Consider the following 20,841-nt stretch of genomic DNA (forward strand, 5'->3'; position numbering starts at 1 on the left):
CCCTGCCGCATCTCTGCTGCAACTGCTGCACCAGCGAGGTGCTCCCGTATGAGTCTGCAGTGTACTGGCCTGAATGCACATGAAGGTTCAGCACGGAGGAAGCAATAAACATGCACGTAGAAAATACAGGGGAAGGCATGTGAAAAGGTATGACAAACATGCACAGTTAAAATATTGAGCTTTTCATTGCGTTTTAGATACTATTAGATGTGAAACTGGATGCACTCACAAAATTTACACTGAACTGTGCTGCAGAATAATGAGACATTGTTAGCTCCAAGGTGACTGACTCATACTGGATGCTTTGTTGGAGTGAGAAGACAACTGCTGTGCTTGATAGGCCAAGTACCATATGTTTCTAGAATAGCAGAGACCTACTTTATTCTGTGATTTGCTGTCAAGGTCTAGCAATACTGGGCAAAGTGGTTTGCTGATTCAATAACCACAGTTCTGTTACTCTGAAAGTCAGATGAGCTTTTAAAGAGACCATATGTGACTGATCAACAGCCCAGTCGGCCTTTTCACGGTCCTTGCCCCACAGGTAAACCAGGATCTAACATGAATCGCACAGTGGCATCTGCAGCGAGTTCCCTGCCTCCCGCTGCAAAACTGCAGAAGCCCTACCCGGCTACCGCAGGCAGCGCGAGTGCAAGGGCACAGGTCTGGACAGGCCTGGCAGTAGCTGCTCCGCAATTTCCCAGTTAAACTCAGCCCTTACTCATTTAGGCTGCTTTGAGAGAAGAGGGGCCTGGTCCTTCATTTGCAGCTACACCGGGACTGATCATGAGAACCCATGGGAATGTGTTTTCCCAGTGCAGACTCGGCTAACCATAGATTTTAAGATTAGGTCCCAGGCATGTGAAAAGCATTTTCCTCGAGGAGAGCACTCAGAATAAAATGATAGAGTTCTGTGCTTATTTTGCCTCTTATGTGAAAAGTTCAAGACAGATTATTATTTCAGGACTACATATCAGATCTCTTTGACAGTTGCCCTGATTTATTAACCTGTAACTCTGGGGTAAGGGAACTGGTTACTCATATCTGAGTCAACGGGAGCCAGGCTTCCAATTTCCTTAGGCTCTTCTGAAAGCCCAGCATACATTTCTCAACTAATGGACAGCAGATTCTCTTTCACTGCAATTCAGAGAGATTTCTTTTTGCTCTGTACAAATATTCTTCTGAGCTTCATCTTATCACTACATATAAAAATATACAGTTATATGACAACAAGATGAAAAGTCCAAATACATGCAGAAAAGAGAGTGATAAAATTCACAGTGAGGAATCACATTTGAAACACTGGCCCACAAAGAATTGGCATCAAAATTTAACATAGGTGTGTTACAAGAGTTAAGATTTACTTCAGTATGAGAAGACCAGTCCTGTAAGGAATTGTAGCATCTGTGATGGAGGTCATAAACACAATCATTAAAATATTTTCAACTAATCTATGTGTTAGATGTGCTGCTTTTCTCCACGTTTATCATTTTCGCCAGTACTCAAAACTCCAATGAGAAGAGGCTTCAAAGCTAAAATATAGCATAAACTATTTATAAGCTAAATATTTTGACTAAGAGCTATTTTATGACATACAAACAGTTTAGCTTGAGGCACAGCCAGTGTATAAACATTTAATTTCTAAACTGTCCAAAAGCCCAAACTATACCTTCTTACATTGACTAAAAATACAACATCGTCTCAGCCAAGACTGCCAAGACTTTCTCTGGTTTGCTAACAATATCCTCTTTTCTACCAGTATTCTAGATTCCTTTGTAAACTTTCAAAAAGTTACGTTTTAAATTAATACACACAGGAACAGCAAAACCATATTTACTTCACTCATCGTTGATTTGCTTTTATTCAGACCTTCAGCCTCCTAGCTCAAAACAAACTTTAAAAGCTTCAACACAACCAACACACATCATCTTCTTTACAAAATCATTAGAACCTACGTTCAAAATTATTCCTGTATTTCTGAGATTTTGCTCATACTTAGAAAGTAAGTTTTCTTACTGCAACTAATAAGTACCTTGGATTACTTCTTTTCCCCCCTCTGTTGTGTATTTCAGTTACTGAGATCTAAACACAGAGGTTCCATTCCCTAAATATGACCAACAGCAGCCTCACACAGTCAGTGGTATGCAGCAAAAATGAACATTACAGCCTTTAATAATCCTGAACCTCTTGGGGAAAGGAAAAAACTACAGATACCTACACGACGACAAATAAGCTGCATTACTGATGAATTACTTCTTCAAAATGGTCCTAGACTGTAGAGTTCTCAGCACTGGTTGTTGGCACAGGCCTTAGTGCATATCTTTAAGGAATCAAAATATGGAATTCTCTCTAATAGGTACAACCTTCAATAACCTTATACTATTTGACTTTCTGTAACCATAAATCTCTCCCTACCCAGAGACAGTGGGTATTTCAGGATAATACCCACTTATCCATTTGGAAGTATTTCCAAATTTTGCTTTTCCTTATTTAAATGGCAGATGAGAAGGACTAGGTCATGCACATGACATTACCAGGGAGCTTCCATAGCGGTTTGTTTTCCAACGGGTTTGCTCACTTTTATTTTTTTAAATAAATAAATAAACCAGAACTTCCAATCTTCAAACAACAAAATCATCACAGAAATCAATAAAGGCAATCATATTTTTAAAATTTTTCCAAAGCAGAACTGCTGAGGATAGCTATTCCAATGAAGAGGAGTAAAATTTATAGTAATATACTTCTGCCAACACAGAAGAGTCATCAAAACTGTGGCAGCACAGTTTTTGGTGCTGGCACTTCTGCCGGCAAACTAACAGAAAGCAATCCATCTCCACTTGTTGGTCTCAAAACACTACTTTTTCTCCTCATTATACCCTCAAAAGGTATAGGATTACTTTTTCAATTAAATTACCTGTCCCAGCGATCTCCAGTCCAGGCTGGCACTTCCAATGTACACATGCTGTTTATCAACAATCCAGAAAGATGACTGAAGCCGACCTTCATTATATGCTGACATGTTCATATATAGCACTTCAGCACCTAGAGATTTAAGGATAAAATAATAAATAGCATGGTTTAAAATAACATAATTTACAATATTAAAAAAAGAAATAACTTCATGTTTCAGTGCCTCAGCTTCCAAAACTAGTGAGGGATGTAATTAAACACACCATTAATGTTTAAAATCAACAATAAAGTGTTACTGTCCCACTATTTAAGACCTTAATTAACAGATATTCCAGAAAAGCAGGTATAGGGAACATTCCCGTGCATTATACTGTTTACTTAGTTTTCTTCCATTTTAGAACCACATAATTGCTTTTTTTTTGCAGTACTGTACGTTCCTAAAACCAGTTTATTTTTAAAGCTCTATTCTATAACTCAAACCTGCTATGTATTACAATAATGACCTTTAAAACACAAATGCAATTATAACCCCTTCCTGAAAAGCAGACTCCTGTGCAACAGTTTGAGCAGGTAGCCTGTGGTGGGCTGCCACATGGAACAGACCACGACAAGAGGAACTCGGGGGAACAATTAAGGAGTGAGGAAGTAAACAAAGCCCTAAAGCATGCTGAAGCTGCTCTTAGTCCTGCTAATATGTGACATTCAACCTATCACTTTGAATTGCACAGGTTTAATAAGGATTATAGGCCACCAAAATCAAAGGAGCTACTTGTGGGGTGAAAGCATTTTGGCTGCATCACATCAGTAAGAATGTCTGAATCGGCCCCATCAGTATGTTTGCAGCACTAAATCCAGAATACACTTAATATTAGGTGAGTTTCTGGGATTTCTCATACCCTTGTTGTTCTTCCAGTGCTGCAGTGCTTGTAAGATTAGGTGATTAATCTGAATTAATCATTGCTGAAGGTAATTTAAAGTAACCCACTCATCTTCACATTTTAGTCATGACAGTAACTGGGGAAGAGAAGTGACATTAAACAGCAGCCTGGAGGGCAGTAACGGTACCAGCCATCTCCCATTAAACATTCATGGGATCTTCAGCACCATGAATTCCAGTAATGGTTGGATATAAGTCGCAACTTCAAAAGAATTCCACGGTACCTAAAGAACTAAAATATATTTCTTTTCATCTAACTTCCTATTTCTGACCTCCTATGAATCACTTGACTCGCAATTTTAAACAACAGTTACCAGTGATAAATATTTCTTTTTTGTTATGAAAACTGTAATTCTCACTTGAACAACTGATTCTAGAAGTTCAGGCATCAAGAAAACAAGAAAAATCAGGTAAGGTGCCATTTTTCATGAAGCACCAAACATTCAACACAGGATTTTAAGCAAGTTACAGAATTTGGTTTGTTGTACAATTATATTTGCTGCACCCAGTTACCTCTCCAATTCTTTCTAAGCACCACCCATCCAAACTCTTCTATGCTTAGAAACAAAGGTATTTTCCAGTTTTCCTTGGAATGTGTTGCTGCTGACTTTCAATCCATGCATTAACAAGCAGAACTGTGCTAATTAATGAGATAATGTGTGTGAAATGGAAAATAAATCAGAAAACACTATAGCAGGTGTTAAGTGGTTTAAACTGTTTTCTGATGAATAAACAAAACAAAAGCAACTCCTCCTACTAGCTAAGGAAAACAATTCTGCAGGGCTCTAGACTTCTAGCTGTTTATCTGAAAACTATGTTTAAAATCAAGTTTAACACAGCAGTTTGTCTTGATCGCATTTTCTTTCCATACATCCAATCTGCAGCATTAAATAGCAGTATGAATTTAACACCCACAATATACCTACATCAAGTAGGTTATAAATGAAATGTTAGGATTTTTGTATAAGGAAGGTAAAACAGTCAAAAGCAACAATAAGCTTCCTTCTCTTAACTGAGACCTTAAAATAAACACAGTTTAAAAACATTCTTGAAAAATCCAGTGCTGAAAACGCTGACTGGCAAAGTTACAACAGGAGACTAATAAACCAGTAATACTAACGCTAAAAATAGTAGACATCGTCAGTAACCTGAGACAAAATTCAGAAGTTGTGAAACACCAGGATTTGTGGGCGTGGGCAGTTTAGACTTGGGTATAAGCAGTGGGTTGGGACTATCACTCTAAAATATAATCTCGGCTTCAATTACCAAATTAGTGAATAAAGCAGTGCAGGAGATGCTGCTGTCAAACATACCATTAAAATCAAAACCTGTCCTTCTGGAAACAGCCAACTCATAAGGCTGAGGAAACAGCATCTCCAAGTTAATTAACAAAAAGTCATGTGTTGCAAGCAGCAGCTGCTGTGCAGCCTATTAATGAGCCCTTAACTTTTGATGAAAGGAAACATGCATCAGTATTGATAATTGCCTCTGTTCTAGAAGCCCTGGAGATGTTTTGTTAAAATAGGCTGATCAGGTCCTCAGCGCAATCCATCATCCCTAGCGTGGTCCAGGTCCCAAGAGGAAGTTAAATTGGACTGATCAATATATGAAGCCGTAACAGAACTCTCTATCATGCTGCAGCCTCAATTACACAAAGCTGCGGGTCTACCGAGTTCAAGCAGAAGGCACAATTTGTAGGCTTGATTGCCAATACAGACGCCAGACTCTTAAAAAAATAAATCTAACAATTTGGTTTCACTGAACATTAAACTGCAGGGTAAGATCTTAGAGAAAAACAGTGCTGTCACTTCAAACTGAAGTGGATTTGCCTTTCCCATAAAACTGTGCATTTTAAAGGCTGGGCCAGACTGCCCTCTTTCCACAGGAAAAAAAGACCACCATAGGGATCAAAGCATGCTTTAAGTAACTGACACTTCTCTGGGTATTTTTTCTTCTAGGTGGGGAGGTTTTGCGCACTGTAAAAGGGAGATGACTGATGCAGTCAGGGATGCACAAAGGGGACCCTGCCCTCAAGAGCCTGGACCTTCTGCATGTGATGGGAACACAGCTTCTGGGAGGTGCCAGGCTGCTGCTCAGCCTCTTGCTCTGTCTCATAATGGAGGAAGAAAACAGAAGACAACAGTAGTATTGCAAAAAGACTGACTTTTTTATCCATTTCAAAAAAAAATTCAATTCCCAAAGCAATCCCAAAGAAGAAGGATGGCACAAGCATGTGCCATTTACCATTTCTAGCCCTGCAACCTCCTGTTTGGTCTACCTGCCTGCTCGCAGCTCCACTAACGATGTCTTGAAGGCCACAGGGCAAGCATGACTTCAAGAACAGGAGCTTAAGGCTAGGACCTTTTCTGCAGATTCGAGTCAAAACACTCTAAGCAGTTAATAGGAGACTTTAATCAAGAACTCATTACATACACACTCTATCATGAAAACCTGTGTGTCATCGAGAAGCATATCTTGGCACCCGTGCTGCAGCATATGCTAGCTGGGGATTTCACTGCTGCCGCTCAAGCAAGGTCACCGGGTGGCCACAAACCAGGAGACTCTTCTTCATGGCAGACTGCTGGAGGCCATGGCTCGCAGGGCTGCCACTCGGCCTCCAGATCCAGGATTACACAGCGCTCTGGAGAAGGTGCACCTAGAGGCTTTGGGTCCAACGCCTACGAGCAGTCTAGGATACTACCAACACCACCGAGCCAAATCACTTCTCTGGTGGATACGATAAATCATTGTTGTAAAGAAGACCCAGAAAGAGCAACTGTTTAGGCTGCTATTATCACAGCTGCCTTGAAAGCAAACATGTAAATTCTGCCTGCAACCGTTTGCAACAGCGCCAGTTACAGGCTAAGCTCACTCTGGAGTTAGCAAACATAACGCCCAAGAAACAGAAGCTGCATTTGCTTGTACCACGGCTAAAATTGGCCTTCTGTCTTCACAACTTACTTTCCTTCACTATAGTGTTTTTAAAACCAGAGAGAAAGAAAAATAGGAAAGGGGAAGGATTTAAGGACTGAGAGGAGAGCCAGGCAGAGGCATCTGGGAAGCGACAGGCAACTCACAACTGGCAGAGCAACGATGAGAAAAGCACCAGGAGCCCTGACCTCGTTAGCCCTGGCAGTAGGAAAGCACGCTGCTGCAGCAGCAAGAGGGTGGAGAGAAATGGAGATATGTGATCTGATGGCCTGTGTTGGGACCGTGCATCGTGCAGAGCCCTGGGAGAAACGGTTGTTGAGCCAGGCTGGGCTCCGCTACCCCCTGCTAGGAACAGGAGAGTTGCGAAGGTGGAGGAGATGAACAGGCGCTTTTGAATTGCCTCTCCTTCCCCATTCTGGGAGAACAGAGCTTGTCAAGCACACGCTGCAGAGGCACAGCAGGCAATGGAAGGGGGAGCACATCGGGTCGGAGGGAGCTAACACAGAGCTGTTGGTAGGATGGCGGAGCGGGGAGGTCCTAGAAGGACTGCAAAGGAGAACGGAGAGCAGGATGCAGGGAAGCACTGGTGTATGAAATTAGTTTGGCCAGTGAAAGCAACACTGCTTATGGCGCTCTTGTATATTTGCAGTTTGAACCTGACAAATGCTCCTGCTCCACATCCAATCCACTGCGCATCCTCCAGCCTCCATTCCTCAGGTCACCACCAAGCTGGCCACAGTAGGAACAGCTGCCCGCCTCTGTTCACCCCACTCTTGCCATCCCTACACTCTCCTCATCGCCACATCCATACCCTTTGCTCATAGCACTGTTTTTTTCCCCCTCTCTTAATTCTGCGTATTCCCAAGCAAATACTCCAAGTAATGAGACCTACAAAAAGGAGTCCGAGAAGGTGAGCGGTGGCCTCTCTGTGTCGCCCCACTGCTAACAGTCACCTGGCACACAAAGATACACGCTTTGGCCTATACCTTTTGGAGGGTGGCCTTAAACCAGAGTCAAAAGCAGACTTAACTAGTCCATACCACGAACCCTAGAGCTCACAAGCAGATGCACACTTGAGCACAGCTGGTGTGTGAGCAGCCTGTACAGCCTCTCCGGGAGGCTACTGCACACGCAGCGCTTGCCAGTGCGCCATGGACCTGCTGTATTCTTTCACCTAAACTGAGTTTTCAGGGCAGTGTAGAGGCAGTTAATCATCGCGTGCTAACTCAGAAAGGTCAACAAAAGATCCTTTATTACCCCTAGGTCCCAAAATTATTTTTAAAATACGGTTTGCTCAGTAGGAAATATAGATGTGTGCACATAGATATACAAAGTGAATCACAGAATGTTCGGGGTTGGAAGGGATCTCTGTGGGTCGTCTAGTCCAACCCCCCTGGGAAAGCAGGGCCACCCAGAGCAGGCTGCACAGGACCACGTCCAGGCAGGTTTTGAATATCTTCAGAGGAGACTCCCTAGCCCCTCTGGGCAGCCTGTTCCAGGGCTCCATTACCCTCAGAGTAAAGAAGTTCTTCCTCATGTTCAGATGGAACTTCCTCTGCTTCATGTCTCCTTCCCTACATTTTGCAATAGACACTTTCATTTTATTTATTTGCTTTCAACTGCAAGCCTTAGCACAAAGTACATCCCTGAATAAAAATAATTCTTCTACTGAGACAAAAATCCAGAGTTTTGCATACCCTGCTCACAGGGGGCAGAGCAGCTGCCTCATACTGGGCAGACACAAGTGACCCAGCCAGAGGATCATCTCCCCAGGAATTTTCCTGCTTTTTTCTCGACTGATTGCAAGAAGTCTGGAGTTGTTCCAGAAGCCCCATTAGTGCGACCTGCCAGCACTCAGAGGAGGACAAGTACAAAAGCAGAGGAATGCACAACTTGACAACAAAGTTATTTTTACTACGTTTCTGAATGATTAAAAGACAAACTAGACTATTCACTACTTCTGTAGTCTTTATGGAATATTGGATCTGAAATGCAATTTAAAAATCTGCCTGGCCCCAGAAGGATTAATGATTCAGACTTATATTAAAGACAGAACACTCAAGGACTTCTGGGAAATCTCTGATGGTAATACCTTAACTTTGAATCAACTGTTTTGTTTACATTGCCCTCCACTCCCCCCCCACCTTTTAAAAAACTACCAGGACTGAATCTTGCCACTTTAGGATTAAGTGCTATTAATCAGTCTAAGCCCACAGTATTTTATTTTTAAAAAACAGTGTACAATAAAAGCCTTGCTGCCTTTTCTTTAGCAGCTCCATATGCAATTGCCACACACACACAAAATGAAATACATTCTAGGTACAAGCCCAAGCAATCCTCAGAAAGCATTCACAATACAACTTACGTTCACATCACCTAGTCCTGCCTTAAATTGTAGCACTCACACTACCTGCAGGACAAACATGTCTTCTTTCTGTATGAAATTCCCACTCAGTCCCGGTGTAGCATCAGCCATGAACTATGTGCACATGCAGTTCCTCAAAACTCTCAGCCCTGAAAGTAAATGCTGTCTGTAGTAAAGTGAGGCTGTTTCTGATGTCAGTATTTTTCATGAAAAATGACTGTAATGTTTACTGTCTTATTTCACAGCATCTGAGGTCACTGCTACCAGGAGAATTTTGAGGAAATCACTGCACAGGAGGAATCTGTGCCTGCAACTCCATGGGCCCCTCTGGTCCTGCCTGCACCAGCCACTGGAACTGCAATAGATGGGCTCATGTGCTTGGGGCTTGGCATGGATGGTTCAGGGAAAACACGCAGGAAACCCTCTCTGCCCACTGCGTGCTGCCACCTCTCATCTCCACTGGCACGCTCCCCAGCCAGCTCACGTGTCCATGCCTGCCTGGAGCCTGGAGGAAAGACTACTATGAGAGAGCTTCCCTGAGCAGACGGGCTGCCATCAAAGATCTCCCTGAGGAGCTGCGGGCATGAGAAAAGAGAGGTCCCAGTCACTGCCAGCTGACTTCCCAGCCCCCTCCGCAGGCACTGAGCCAGCTCTTGCCTGGTTCCCTTCCCTTCCCTCCCCAGCCGACTGTAGCATGGTGTTGGGGTCTGTCCTGAACGATCAGCAAGAATGAATATCCTCTACACTAACCATTGGGTTTTTGCTTTGTTACTGACTCATTTAGTGGATTAAAATAATTTCCGTGAGCCAGCACAGGCCCAGAAACTGCTCTATCCACACAGCTGAGGAAGACAAGAGCTGAGCGTGGGGACAGGAGAGAGCAGGAAGAAATACTGAGAGATGAGCATTACAACACCCAGCGCTCTGACTGAAAATGAAGTATTACAGAATTACAATTGGCATGGTTAAAAAAACTCCCAGTAACAGTGGCATGAACAGATCTCATTTTCATCAACCCTTCTCCTTCCCTCTATTGCCACCTCAGCTGTGCCCAAGTAGCCTTTTCGGGGTCCAAGGCATGAATTGGATCAGAAAATTGATCCAGGTTAAAAATAAATAAATATAAAATGGTTGTTTCAAATGTAGAACAACTCACTAGTCCAGTTTACGACATGGCAGAATGGATTTTTTTCCTGACACAGCTGAAGGCACAAAGCAAGTGCGGAAATGAGTGGCTTGTGGCTGGGTGCACCAAGGTGCAGAACAGCTTATGCCAGTGCTGCCATTTCAAGGTAGGCCCACGTAATCGCAGCCTCGGCTTCTCAAAATCAGGCCTCAGAAATTCCAGATGGCAAGCCCCAGTATTTGTTTGCCTCTTGTCCTGCATAACCATTTGACTCGTGCAAACAGCAGACAGGGGGACAATGCTGGCATTTGCTTGGGATGACATTTCCCATGTGCTTACACAGGGGTCCACAGCAACACAGAAAAGCCAAAGACCCGTCGGGATCCTTGCATGTGCAGTTTGCTCACTGGATGCAGGACTGCAGATTCTTGAGAACAAAGGAAAGGTCAGAATTAATTTCTTTCAATTGCTTGTTTAACTTCAGTGACATCTTGGGAGCTAGTTAGTTCCCAAGGTAACAATTATCTAAATATGCCCTTACAGTGGCTTTGAAGATGTCAAATGTTGGCCTTTGTTGCTAGCCCAACTAATCAAAATACTGATTTCTCAGCTAAGCACCCTGCTGTAGACAAGAGTTCAGCATAAGAGCTCTCACCCACATGAACACATTTTGCGCTGCCTGCCGGTCCCTTTTGATTTACTCCACAGAAAAAATGGACGTATAACCAAAACGCTTCCCACTCCATGTCACAGGAGAGACGAAGGAGAGGCCTGACAATATTTCTTTGTAATATTTATCCACCCAGCTGAATATAATTTCTGAATCACCAACAAAAAGCCAAAGGTCCATCTTAAATGCAGGGTGGGCAAACCATGACAAATAGGACAGCACAGAGATAAAAGGTCTCCTCTTTACTCACAGAGTAGATACAGCACAGGCACACTCTACTTTAGCTTCCCTATGAATAGCAAGTAGCTCAGTCTATTAATCACGTGTTTAATTAATGTGCGTGTTTAATTAACCTATGCACAGAATTTTAGACTGCAAACAAAGAAGACACTCCTATAACTACAGACCTCTTGTCCTTCCGAAGATGGAAATCCAGTTTCCAGAGAAAACTCCTGACTTTCTCATTTTCACCCACAAGACAGAGTGCTTCCACAAATCCGTCAAGCACTGAGATTGCATAAAATGCAGTGCAGCCCATGGTAAAGAACCCCAGTATTTAGAAGCAGGATTTGAAGCCTGATACCTCTTTCTCTAATGCAGAATATATAACAACATGAATTTAAACAGTAAATTGATGTTGTTAACCCCATGGGTTGTCATTTTTTGTAATAGTTCTTTCTTCCCACTTCTTTTTCTTAAAAACTCTGATGTATACTTGACTTTTTATTTAATATTTTTAATTGTTACTGTAGAATTTTACATGTTACATTTTCCACTGGAAAATGTCTGTTCTATTTTTACCAAAGACACATTCATTTTACCACATGCTTGGAAGGCACATGCTGCCAGCCAGTCGATATTTGATAAGCAAGCAAATAAAAAAATTAAATTCAGTCTGTGCACAAGAACTTAATATAGCTTAAAAAGATCCAAACAGCTTTTCCTTTCCCTCTAATAATTCTATTGAAGGTAACAAACATCTCATACCTCTTAACAGGTTTTGCTGCCTGATGCAGCAAACATGAAATAAATCCTCATTTTGCACTGACTTAACTCTGACATCAGTATTTTTCAATCAAATTTTTACTTCTTTTTGGGCTATTTAAGGTATTTCATATCAATAGTCACAGATTATTTTGAATAAAACTTTGAATAATGAGAGCACTGGTGATCAGTTCAGTTCTTTCCCCCAGCAGACTTCTTCATTCCTCTAAATAGCATTTTCTGAGTATAAATCTGTTTGTGAATCTGATGATTCAGTAGAGTCTGTATACAGATAACTAGTGTACAACAAAGTTTGATAGAATATTTTTGAAAAATTCCCACATCTTTTTTTCCCTTCATTATTGGAGTAGGCTGCTCATTTACTAGACGAAGCTATAAAAGTGATTGCTTTAAAGATTGGGAAAAGTAATTTTCTGACTTACTTGATGCAGGCGACAAAGCATATTACCGCTGAAAGTGAGACTATAATACTATCAGTAAAAGCATTACTACAGTTGGATTGTGGCTTGCTTTCTTTGCCCAATTATAATTGCATACATTTTTACTATAAAAGAAAGCTATTTTAAATAAAATAGAGAGATTAGTAAACTCATACGCTGCTTACCCTACCCCCTTTCAAAGACTCTTTTCTTTATTTGGATTAGCATGTGAAGTACTAGATTTGTTCATATACTTCCTAGATGAAACACCCAAGAATTCAGGGGCATTTTTTCATCTTAACACATGAGGAATTAGAATCACAACCTTCTATGAATGAACAAGGCTAAATCCCTACCAAAAAATGCAGTGACTATTTATCTCTCTTTCTCTTTTTAACTTACCAAAATGATTTCATTCCGATATTTATATATTCTAAACCCACCAGTATTGGCAACAGTCACTTCTAAATGTGCTGACTAGTAATAACAACACTTGTGCAATGATTCCCAAAATGTGGTTCTCAGACATCTGTAGCTCTGCTTTGGGTTCTGTCGGTTGCCTTCCCGTGAAGGCAAAATCTCAGTTCTGGAAGGTGAGAAAGCACACTGCAGGTCAGGCAGAGAGGTGAGGGCGGAGTATGCATCCTCAGAGGGCAGTTATTATTTGGTCCTAAACTACTGCTTTTTATTTTTACAATACCTTCATAACAGAATCGATCTTTTTCCTGCACTTCCATTAACTGATTGTCTGAGCAGCCCTAGAGCATCACCTCGAGGGCACCACAAGCCAAGAGCACTAGCTGACCCGGCCATGGCCACACAAGGAAAGCAGAGGCACAGCCAAAGCCAACTCGGGTCTGCCAGGGCTGCAGCCATTTCCTTTTCCTACTACTCCTCTCACTTGTCTCTCAGCATCTTTCCCCACCTCTTTTCTTTGATCCTGTCCTACTGTCCTGCCAATTCAGCCTTTACCTTCTCTATTTTTTCCCAGATCATTCCTATCTCAATTCCAATTATTTTTATCTCCTTTCGTCTATGTTGTCACAAGCCCAGCAAGAACATGCTTCACCTTTTGCCAGCATTCTTTTCTGATCTTTTCCTAAATTAATTACTTGGATTTTCTGTTTCTGCCCTTCTCTTTCATCTGATTCATTCTCCCTTTTATTTCCTTTTCCCCACTACTTTTCCCCCACGTCATTCTTCCTCCCTCTCTTTCACTCTCTCCCACTTCATCCTCAGTTCATCACTTCACACTTGCCCTTGCCCACTCATTCATTGTTTCCTTTATCACATATATTCAATCAGTTATTCATTCACTCCTCACTCTCTGATTACTTGAGGAACATATTCTCTAACTACTTAAGCAGCATGACATATTCTCCAAGCCTTTACAAATAAACCAGTGGAAAGGAAAAAAGTATTTTTTCTTAAGTGTTTTAAGGCTAACCACAGTTTGGGGGGGTGAAGTTTGGTCCTCATTTTATTTAGCATGTGCTAGAACTCCTGCAGGTATTAACTCATGATACACAAGCTAAAGACAGAGGAGATTGCTGATGGTTGTTGCAGACTGGGACTCTGGGAATTTCTTCTTGCTTCTTTAGTCCAAAAAACCACAACTGAGCTTTCGTTTCTTACCATAGGTCTGTGGTTCTTAAAAGAACAAGGCACTTTTACAGTCTCTTCTTTTATACAAGCAAGCATGTAGAATAGACACTGCAGCTGTGCTATAGCAGAATGAAGAGTCTCAGGCTTGATTTACTGTTGTTCTGACCAGCCCATCGGATGCATTTTTGAGAGCTTCAGCATTCTGGTTTGGTCACCCAGATACTTCATACATTAAAATGGAGACATTTTAAAGAGACAAATGGACATGCCCCAATGTCAAAAGCAACAAGATCCACACAGTGCACTGAAGAAAAATTAAAAGCATGTGATGAAAAATCCTTTGTCTTTCAGGAAAAACATAGGGTAAACAAATCAATAGTTTGTCCGTTAGCAGCTTTTTAACATAGACTGACTTTCATCCAAACAGCCTACTTGAAATGTAGAAAGCAAAGAAAGCCACGACTCCACATTAACTGGGTGAAGGACATACACAATATCGTCAATAAAAGTGACAGCACACTGAAATCACAGAGGATTTTAGTGTCCCAGAGGGACTAGACCGCAAGTATAATCTCATTTCTCCAGTGTAAATATCAGCAATTGTCTGTGAAGGACAGGAATATAGCTATATTACTCCCCTGTGACATTTTGAACTGGTGGAGAACCAGGTCTGTAGGACTTCCTTTTCTTCTCCAAACCACACAGGTCAGACAGAATTAGCTGGAGGACGCAAAGAGACAGAGATGGACCAGTTCAGAGCCATCTGGGATGGCAGCAGTACACAGGACAGGGGCTGTGTAACTGGTCGGCTTGCTGCTGCACACAGGCATCTCTTATGAAAGTGAGGCCAGAAGGCAGCATGTGCACTTCTAGTCCCAACAGTCACATCATGGACTTGGTGCCAGTCCCTTCAAGGTACTCGCTCTAAGCTGCAGGAGGAAGTGCTGCCTTGACTTCAGAAGCCCACCTGAAGTAGCTAGCTGGGCACACACCCAGGAAAGCCTGAGGGATGAGTGTGTGGGGCAGCAAGACAAGAGACAGAAAGGGAAATCAATTCGGTTTGCTCTACAAAACACAAGTAAACTGGAAATGATAATGACTTGATGGTGAACATGGCTGAACACTGACATGAAGTATGGTGAATGTGCAGGCAAGCAGGCAACTCCTGTACAAAAACAATAAAAGATCAAACTGAAAGCAGTACTAGGCATTAACAGGGTCATAGGAAGCACAGGAGACAGTTCTGCTGGTGGGGGAGGATCAGGTCCTTGGAATAAAGTCTGCTGCTGTAGGACCTCTCTTTTGTGTGTTACAAAAGACAAAATGAATGGAGTAAATAAGGCTAGGATTGAAGAGAAAAAGGGTAGTCTCATATTGTAAGCTGCTTGAAACTACTCAGAATATCTGGATCCCACAACTGATGTTCCACAAAGCCACTCTGCATGAGAGAGGGCAGGGCAGGGCTGGCACGCATCTCATTTTCTAAGGACTTGGTTTGAGTTCTTGGGGTCTAATCTTGATCGCAGTGACACTGATACATATTAAGTGCTACACAGTGATAGATACTCTTAAAAAACCCAGCCAAAACAACAAACGGGTTGTGCGTGCCACAAACTGACGTAAAAACAACTGGATGTTTGGGCTCTTACCTGTCTATTATTTTTTCACCTATAAAATGGGAACTGAGCTATTCGTCCATTTTCCGTCAGCATCGTGAACATTTATTCTAGAATATTCATGAAGCACTCTCATTTCAGTGTTAATACCACAGAGAAAAAAAAAAAGGAAACAAGTTTGTCCCCAGACAAGGTCTTGACCAGTGTTCAGTAAGTGAAAGAAGAGACAACACAATGAAAATGATAGTGAAATAAAATATTCTACATATGCTTACATGACCATAAGTATCCCTGTATATTGAAATTGATAGGGTCCAGTGGGAAGATTATGCAATACTCAACTAAAGTCTGTATCATAACTGCGAGCTGCTCGATGATACAAAAAGACATGATACAAAGAATATATTTTTACACACTGTAAATTATAGCTTCACGGACCAGTTAGAGAACGCACAAGCTGAGAAGCTACTCTATTTATTTTGAGCAATGCATAGTACTGATTCAAGTTGCAACTATCAAAAAGCTCCTGTAAGGATGACCACACTGTACTCCAGCTCACTATCTTCGCAACATCACCTGCATCCCACAAGCCCACTCTGGTAACATTTAATTTCGGAAAGAAGACCTTCATAACATAAGGATGCATGCTAAGAGAAAATCAAAGGCCAAAGAGAAAAATCTTTACTGGTTTCCTGGCAATACTTGAAAACATTTTAACACAGGCTCAGCACAAATGTATATGATTAGCAAAACCAAATGCCTCTCTCCCAAGAGATGATGCAAGGACAGTTAAAAGAGAAGCTAAAGAAGAATATTAGAGATAAATGGTATCCTTCAATAAGTAGATTTGAGTCCAAGTGAGAAAAAGAAAGAGAGGGATGGAAAGAGAGAAAAGTAAAATTAAACTCAGGCAAGCTAAATGTAAAACTATGTAAAGTGAATCAAAAAGATGTTGAGGAAATACGGATACTGAAATTGCAGAACACAGTCCTACTGCGTGTAGTGTTTTGTGGATGACAAAAATACAGATTCAAAAGTGATGGCACAAATTAAAGGAAAAAATCGTCCAAACATCACAACATATTGCTGAACTCCATGACAAGGCAGTTCCTAACCTACAGATTGCTAAAACAATGTACAGAGTAAGGGGAATATTATCCTCCATTTGTTTCAGTTGTTATACTCCTTCCGTAAGTGTACAGTTCTGCTGATTCCAGCAGCGCAGAAGACTGACCTTCAGTCTGTTTCCATTGTCTTATGGCTGAGAACCATTCCTCTGTGACCATTTGCTTCAGAACTGTTATTTTTGAAAGCCTGACATTGCAACCATCATAATGTTCTTTTAACATGATTTTGAAGCTTAGTATAAATATTATATAGTCCTATAACTCTATTGGTATTTTTCCCATCACTTTATGCAAACATGACGAATGCGATTAAAAGTTTCAAGAGTCAGAATCTGTTTTGTTTGGAGTCACTGAAGTGACTGCCAATTTCTGCACTACATAATTACTATTTTCACACTATATATAGTTAATATCCTGTCCAAGGGAAAGAAAAGATGCTGAATATACTCTTTTCTTTAGGGTAAGCATTAGAGACAATCACTCCATAAGAGTGTGCAATAAGAGATGGAAATTATGGAGAGTAACGTAGAGACACCATTCTGGGAACTTTTCTTCCAGTGGAATGACTTTAAAACAAGTTTCATGTACTTTACTTTCCAAGCACTAGGCTGTGTAAAAATTAATAATGCACCAAAGTGCTGTAGAAGCCTAAGGTTAATTTGAAAATTGATATAGGAGATAACCAGAAAGATCAGTACTAGCATGATAGCAACAACTCCTCATTACAAAGATAAAGCTTGGTAACTAACAATGTATAAACCAGCAAGATTTGGTCACATGGATTTACTTTATGGTACAGCCGTGCTGTGTGAAACAACCCAAGGTTAGGCACAGTTGAGTAGCCTTTCCAAAGTGTTCATCAAATGAAAACCAAAGGGTGTCAGTCAAAAAGTATCAGCTTGGTTTTGACATTTATTAACGCATTTAGAATATTTTGACAACTTCTTATATAACTTCAAGCACACAATACTTTAATTGCAAGTTTGAAGTAGAAGTGATTGAGCTAAGCAGCAACGAAGCTAGAAGAATGTAAAGACACGTACACAACTTTAGAGATCCAAGTGTCTGTGTCATGTCACTTCAGATGATGCCCAGGTTTGTAGTTGCATTTCAGTCTAGATGACAAAAAAACTTGAACAAAGACTCACCATCACTGGGAAGGCTGAAGCCTGCTCGCAAACAGTAGCAATCAAAAATGTATCAAATCACACCAGTAAGACTGCTGTGGCAAGACTGTTGTGACTGACCAAGGCACAGTCCTAGGAAGACAGTCAGGCTTCAAGTGGCTATGAAACAGGTGGGAACCACACGAATGTTCAGGACAAAATTCACTGACAATAAATTAACCTGCTTTCTTTGGACCCCTGTGTAGGACCGTTAGCCTTTATCGCTTTTCAGGATGAGAGATTGTTAGTGCTTCTGCATAAAAGGGAAAGCATGGGATGCCAAAAATTCTGCAAAGGGAGCACAGCTACCTAACAAATCTTTTCTGAGCTCAGATGGCCCTGGCAGCTCTTACCAGCTCTTCCAGTAACTGTAGGTAGGAACTTGTATGCTATCCATATGTTTTAAAAATGTCACAACTAATTTCTGTTAATGCCATCCATTATTGGTTCCTCTGTGCTAAAAAGTGTCAATGACTCAAACCAGCTACTGCCATACAGGAAGAATCCATTCCAGCATGTAAACTGTCAAGCAAGATTTGCAGCTGATCCCTGTGGTACGAACCTGCTATGTTGGACCTGACTAGTTACTACCAGACAAGAGCAGTTTGCCTGCCCACAAGATGGCTGGATTACCAACGCTTATAGTTGTGCTGGAGCTGAAGAAATACAAAAGTGCCCATTTCTGCCAAATTCACAGATACACATGCATTAACAGACACAAGTGCAGGGACATTTGCAAACTGAAATTATGTACTAAAATACTGATCAATCTACCATGAAAGACATTTTCAATTACACATTTCAAAGCAGAAGAATTATACTGTTTCTACTAAACACCTAGCATCTTAAAAGTGCTTTACAGTACATCTAGCCTTAATTCATCAAGAAAAAAAAAGTGATATTATTTACCTATGGGTCTTTGAAACAATAGCTACAGATATTGGAAAGCATGTGACTGATATTTAATAATGCAAAAGTACACATTATGAATGGAAGAGTACCGTTCCTGGGAACACAGCCATTCTTCTCAGCAAAGGTAGTCATTGCTAAGTAAAGTCCACAGACACTGTAGAGCTTAGAATCACAGATTACTGCTTGCATATCGGGCTCTGGTGGGTACAGAGTTTTTGGCTTCAGTGAACATTTTTCCCTCTCCCTCTTTGCAAAACAAGCCAGTACAAGCCAAGGCCCTGGTTGCCTTCCGAATTTAAACTATCGTGAGGTTTTTGTTTGTTTGTATTTTTTCCTCTATTGGTTGTGGATGTGACACCCTCATACTACTAATTCTCTCGTGCTAGAGAACTCTCTAAGGCAGGCCATGCCTAAATCGTCTTAAAGGTGGTGGGCTTCAGATTCACAAGGGAAAACAAGCTGTTTCGCATTGTGATCTATTTTGGTGCCTAATTTGGGGATACTTGTGTGTCCAGTGGAAATTTGATTCTCAGATTAGGCATCTAGTTTCCTACAGAACCTATAATAAAACCTGGACTATCAGCAGCTTTTTTTTTTCTGTTCTACTAAGTTTAAGATTTTCAATACTAGCTTAAACAATTTGCTTTCTGTCAGGTGTCTGGTAAGGCAGACAACTCTTCCTCAAGCTGACAATTTAGAAACCTTCAGACAGAGCAGGATTTTTAACCTAATCTTCCACAACTCAAGCAGACGGCTTTGTGTAAAGACATTCTGTATATCTATATGGGTGTCCAAGATGTAACAAAAATGCTACCCCCAAGCTCTTTTCAGCCACGTTTTGTTAGGTTGGACATGGCTTACCTTACATTGCAGGATCTAGCTTCTCAACTGAAAAAGTGAGAAACATTGCATATGAGTTCTCATAGAATTTAGGCATAAAACCAATGCTGAACATTTCCTTGCTATCAAGACATTTGTGGATGTGTGCACTTTGCAACGCAAACTGAGGTAAGAGAGTTTAGGTGCCTAAACAGCAAGACCTTTACCCCAAAACCACCGAAGCAGGAGTTTTTGCATGTTAGTGTTGCCTAGATGTTAGGGAGATGCTTGAATCTCTGATGCAAAACTCATACCTGCTTCTTTCTTTCAAGATGGGATGCGACTAGTTTTGGAAGTTCTGCTTGGTATTTCTCGTTATGCAGAACTTTGACAAAGTTATTATGCAGATTCTTAGAGGCAAAGAACATGATGAGATCTTTAATCTTGGAATTGGCTTTAATATTGCTTGTCGCAGGCTGAAAGTTGTTGAGAAAATATCAGGAAACAGTCTCCAGCAGCAAAAAATAAAATCTAAATCAAAGCATGCATCTACTCTGTTGTCAGTACCCAAGGAATATAAAATAATAAAAAAAAAGGAACAAGGCTTGATTCATAATAAATCAAAATATAAAAATTAATTTAAATTCAGATGTTAAAGGCCTTGCTAGGACAATTTTCATTAGCTGTCTTTCGAACACTCATATTTTAAGCTATGGCTTAGGCAGAGTTTTAGAAAAATGTCAACATTTAAAATCTGAAAGGAATGGAAGAAGGGATTTGTCCCCCTCTGTTGTCATCCACCTTTATTTAACCATAAGAAACAGATCCAAATTACTTGCTCCCTTCAGGAGGACACATACCCAGTCTACCGTTCCTCTATAAAGGATCCTGCTTACTTGTTCCTGAAAAACCATTGGGAAAAATTAGTCTACTTTTGGTACTCCTGAATTTTGGAAGCATTTTATCCCATCTTTAACACCCTTCCCTCTCACAACTTCTTGGAGAATCCAGCCTAGAAAAGACTGATCAAGAAAGCAAAGGAGCTACAACTCCATTCAACGTCTTGCACAAAACCATCAACTGAACTTCACACTTCTCAAGAGCACTCTTTACACTCCTGTGGAGCATGCACCAGGCAATATTATTTTTATGGTACACTGTGCAAAAACTGGCCATCTGCACAGGCAGAAATCTCTTCTAGACCCAGCTTCAGGATTCCAGCTTCCCATTGTATGA

The 20,841-nt window shown here is 41.1% G+C and overlaps 1 protein-coding gene across 4 annotated transcripts in view; it reads right to left on the reverse strand.

Moving 5' to 3' along the window:
- The window catches only part of PLD5 (phospholipase D family member 5), a 154,872-nt gene that overhangs the window by 38,817 nt on the left and 95,214 nt on the right, over window positions 1–20,841 (reverse strand). For all 4 annotated transcript variants that reach the window (XM_075412609.1, XM_075412598.1, XM_009942155.2 and 1 more), the window contains one exon: window positions 2,912–3,039. In XM_075412609.1, the coding sequence (XP_075268724.1) occupies window positions 2,912–3,039 (128 nt within the window). The remainder of the gene's footprint in view (window positions 1–2,911; window positions 3,040–20,841) is intronic.

Source organism: Opisthocomus hoazin, chromosome 2 (genome assembly GCF_030867145.1).
Source record: "Opisthocomus hoazin isolate bOpiHoa1 chromosome 2, bOpiHoa1.hap1, whole genome shotgun sequence".
In the NCBI taxonomy this organism is placed as follows: domain Eukaryota; kingdom Metazoa; phylum Chordata; class Aves; order Opisthocomiformes; family Opisthocomidae; genus Opisthocomus; species Opisthocomus hoazin.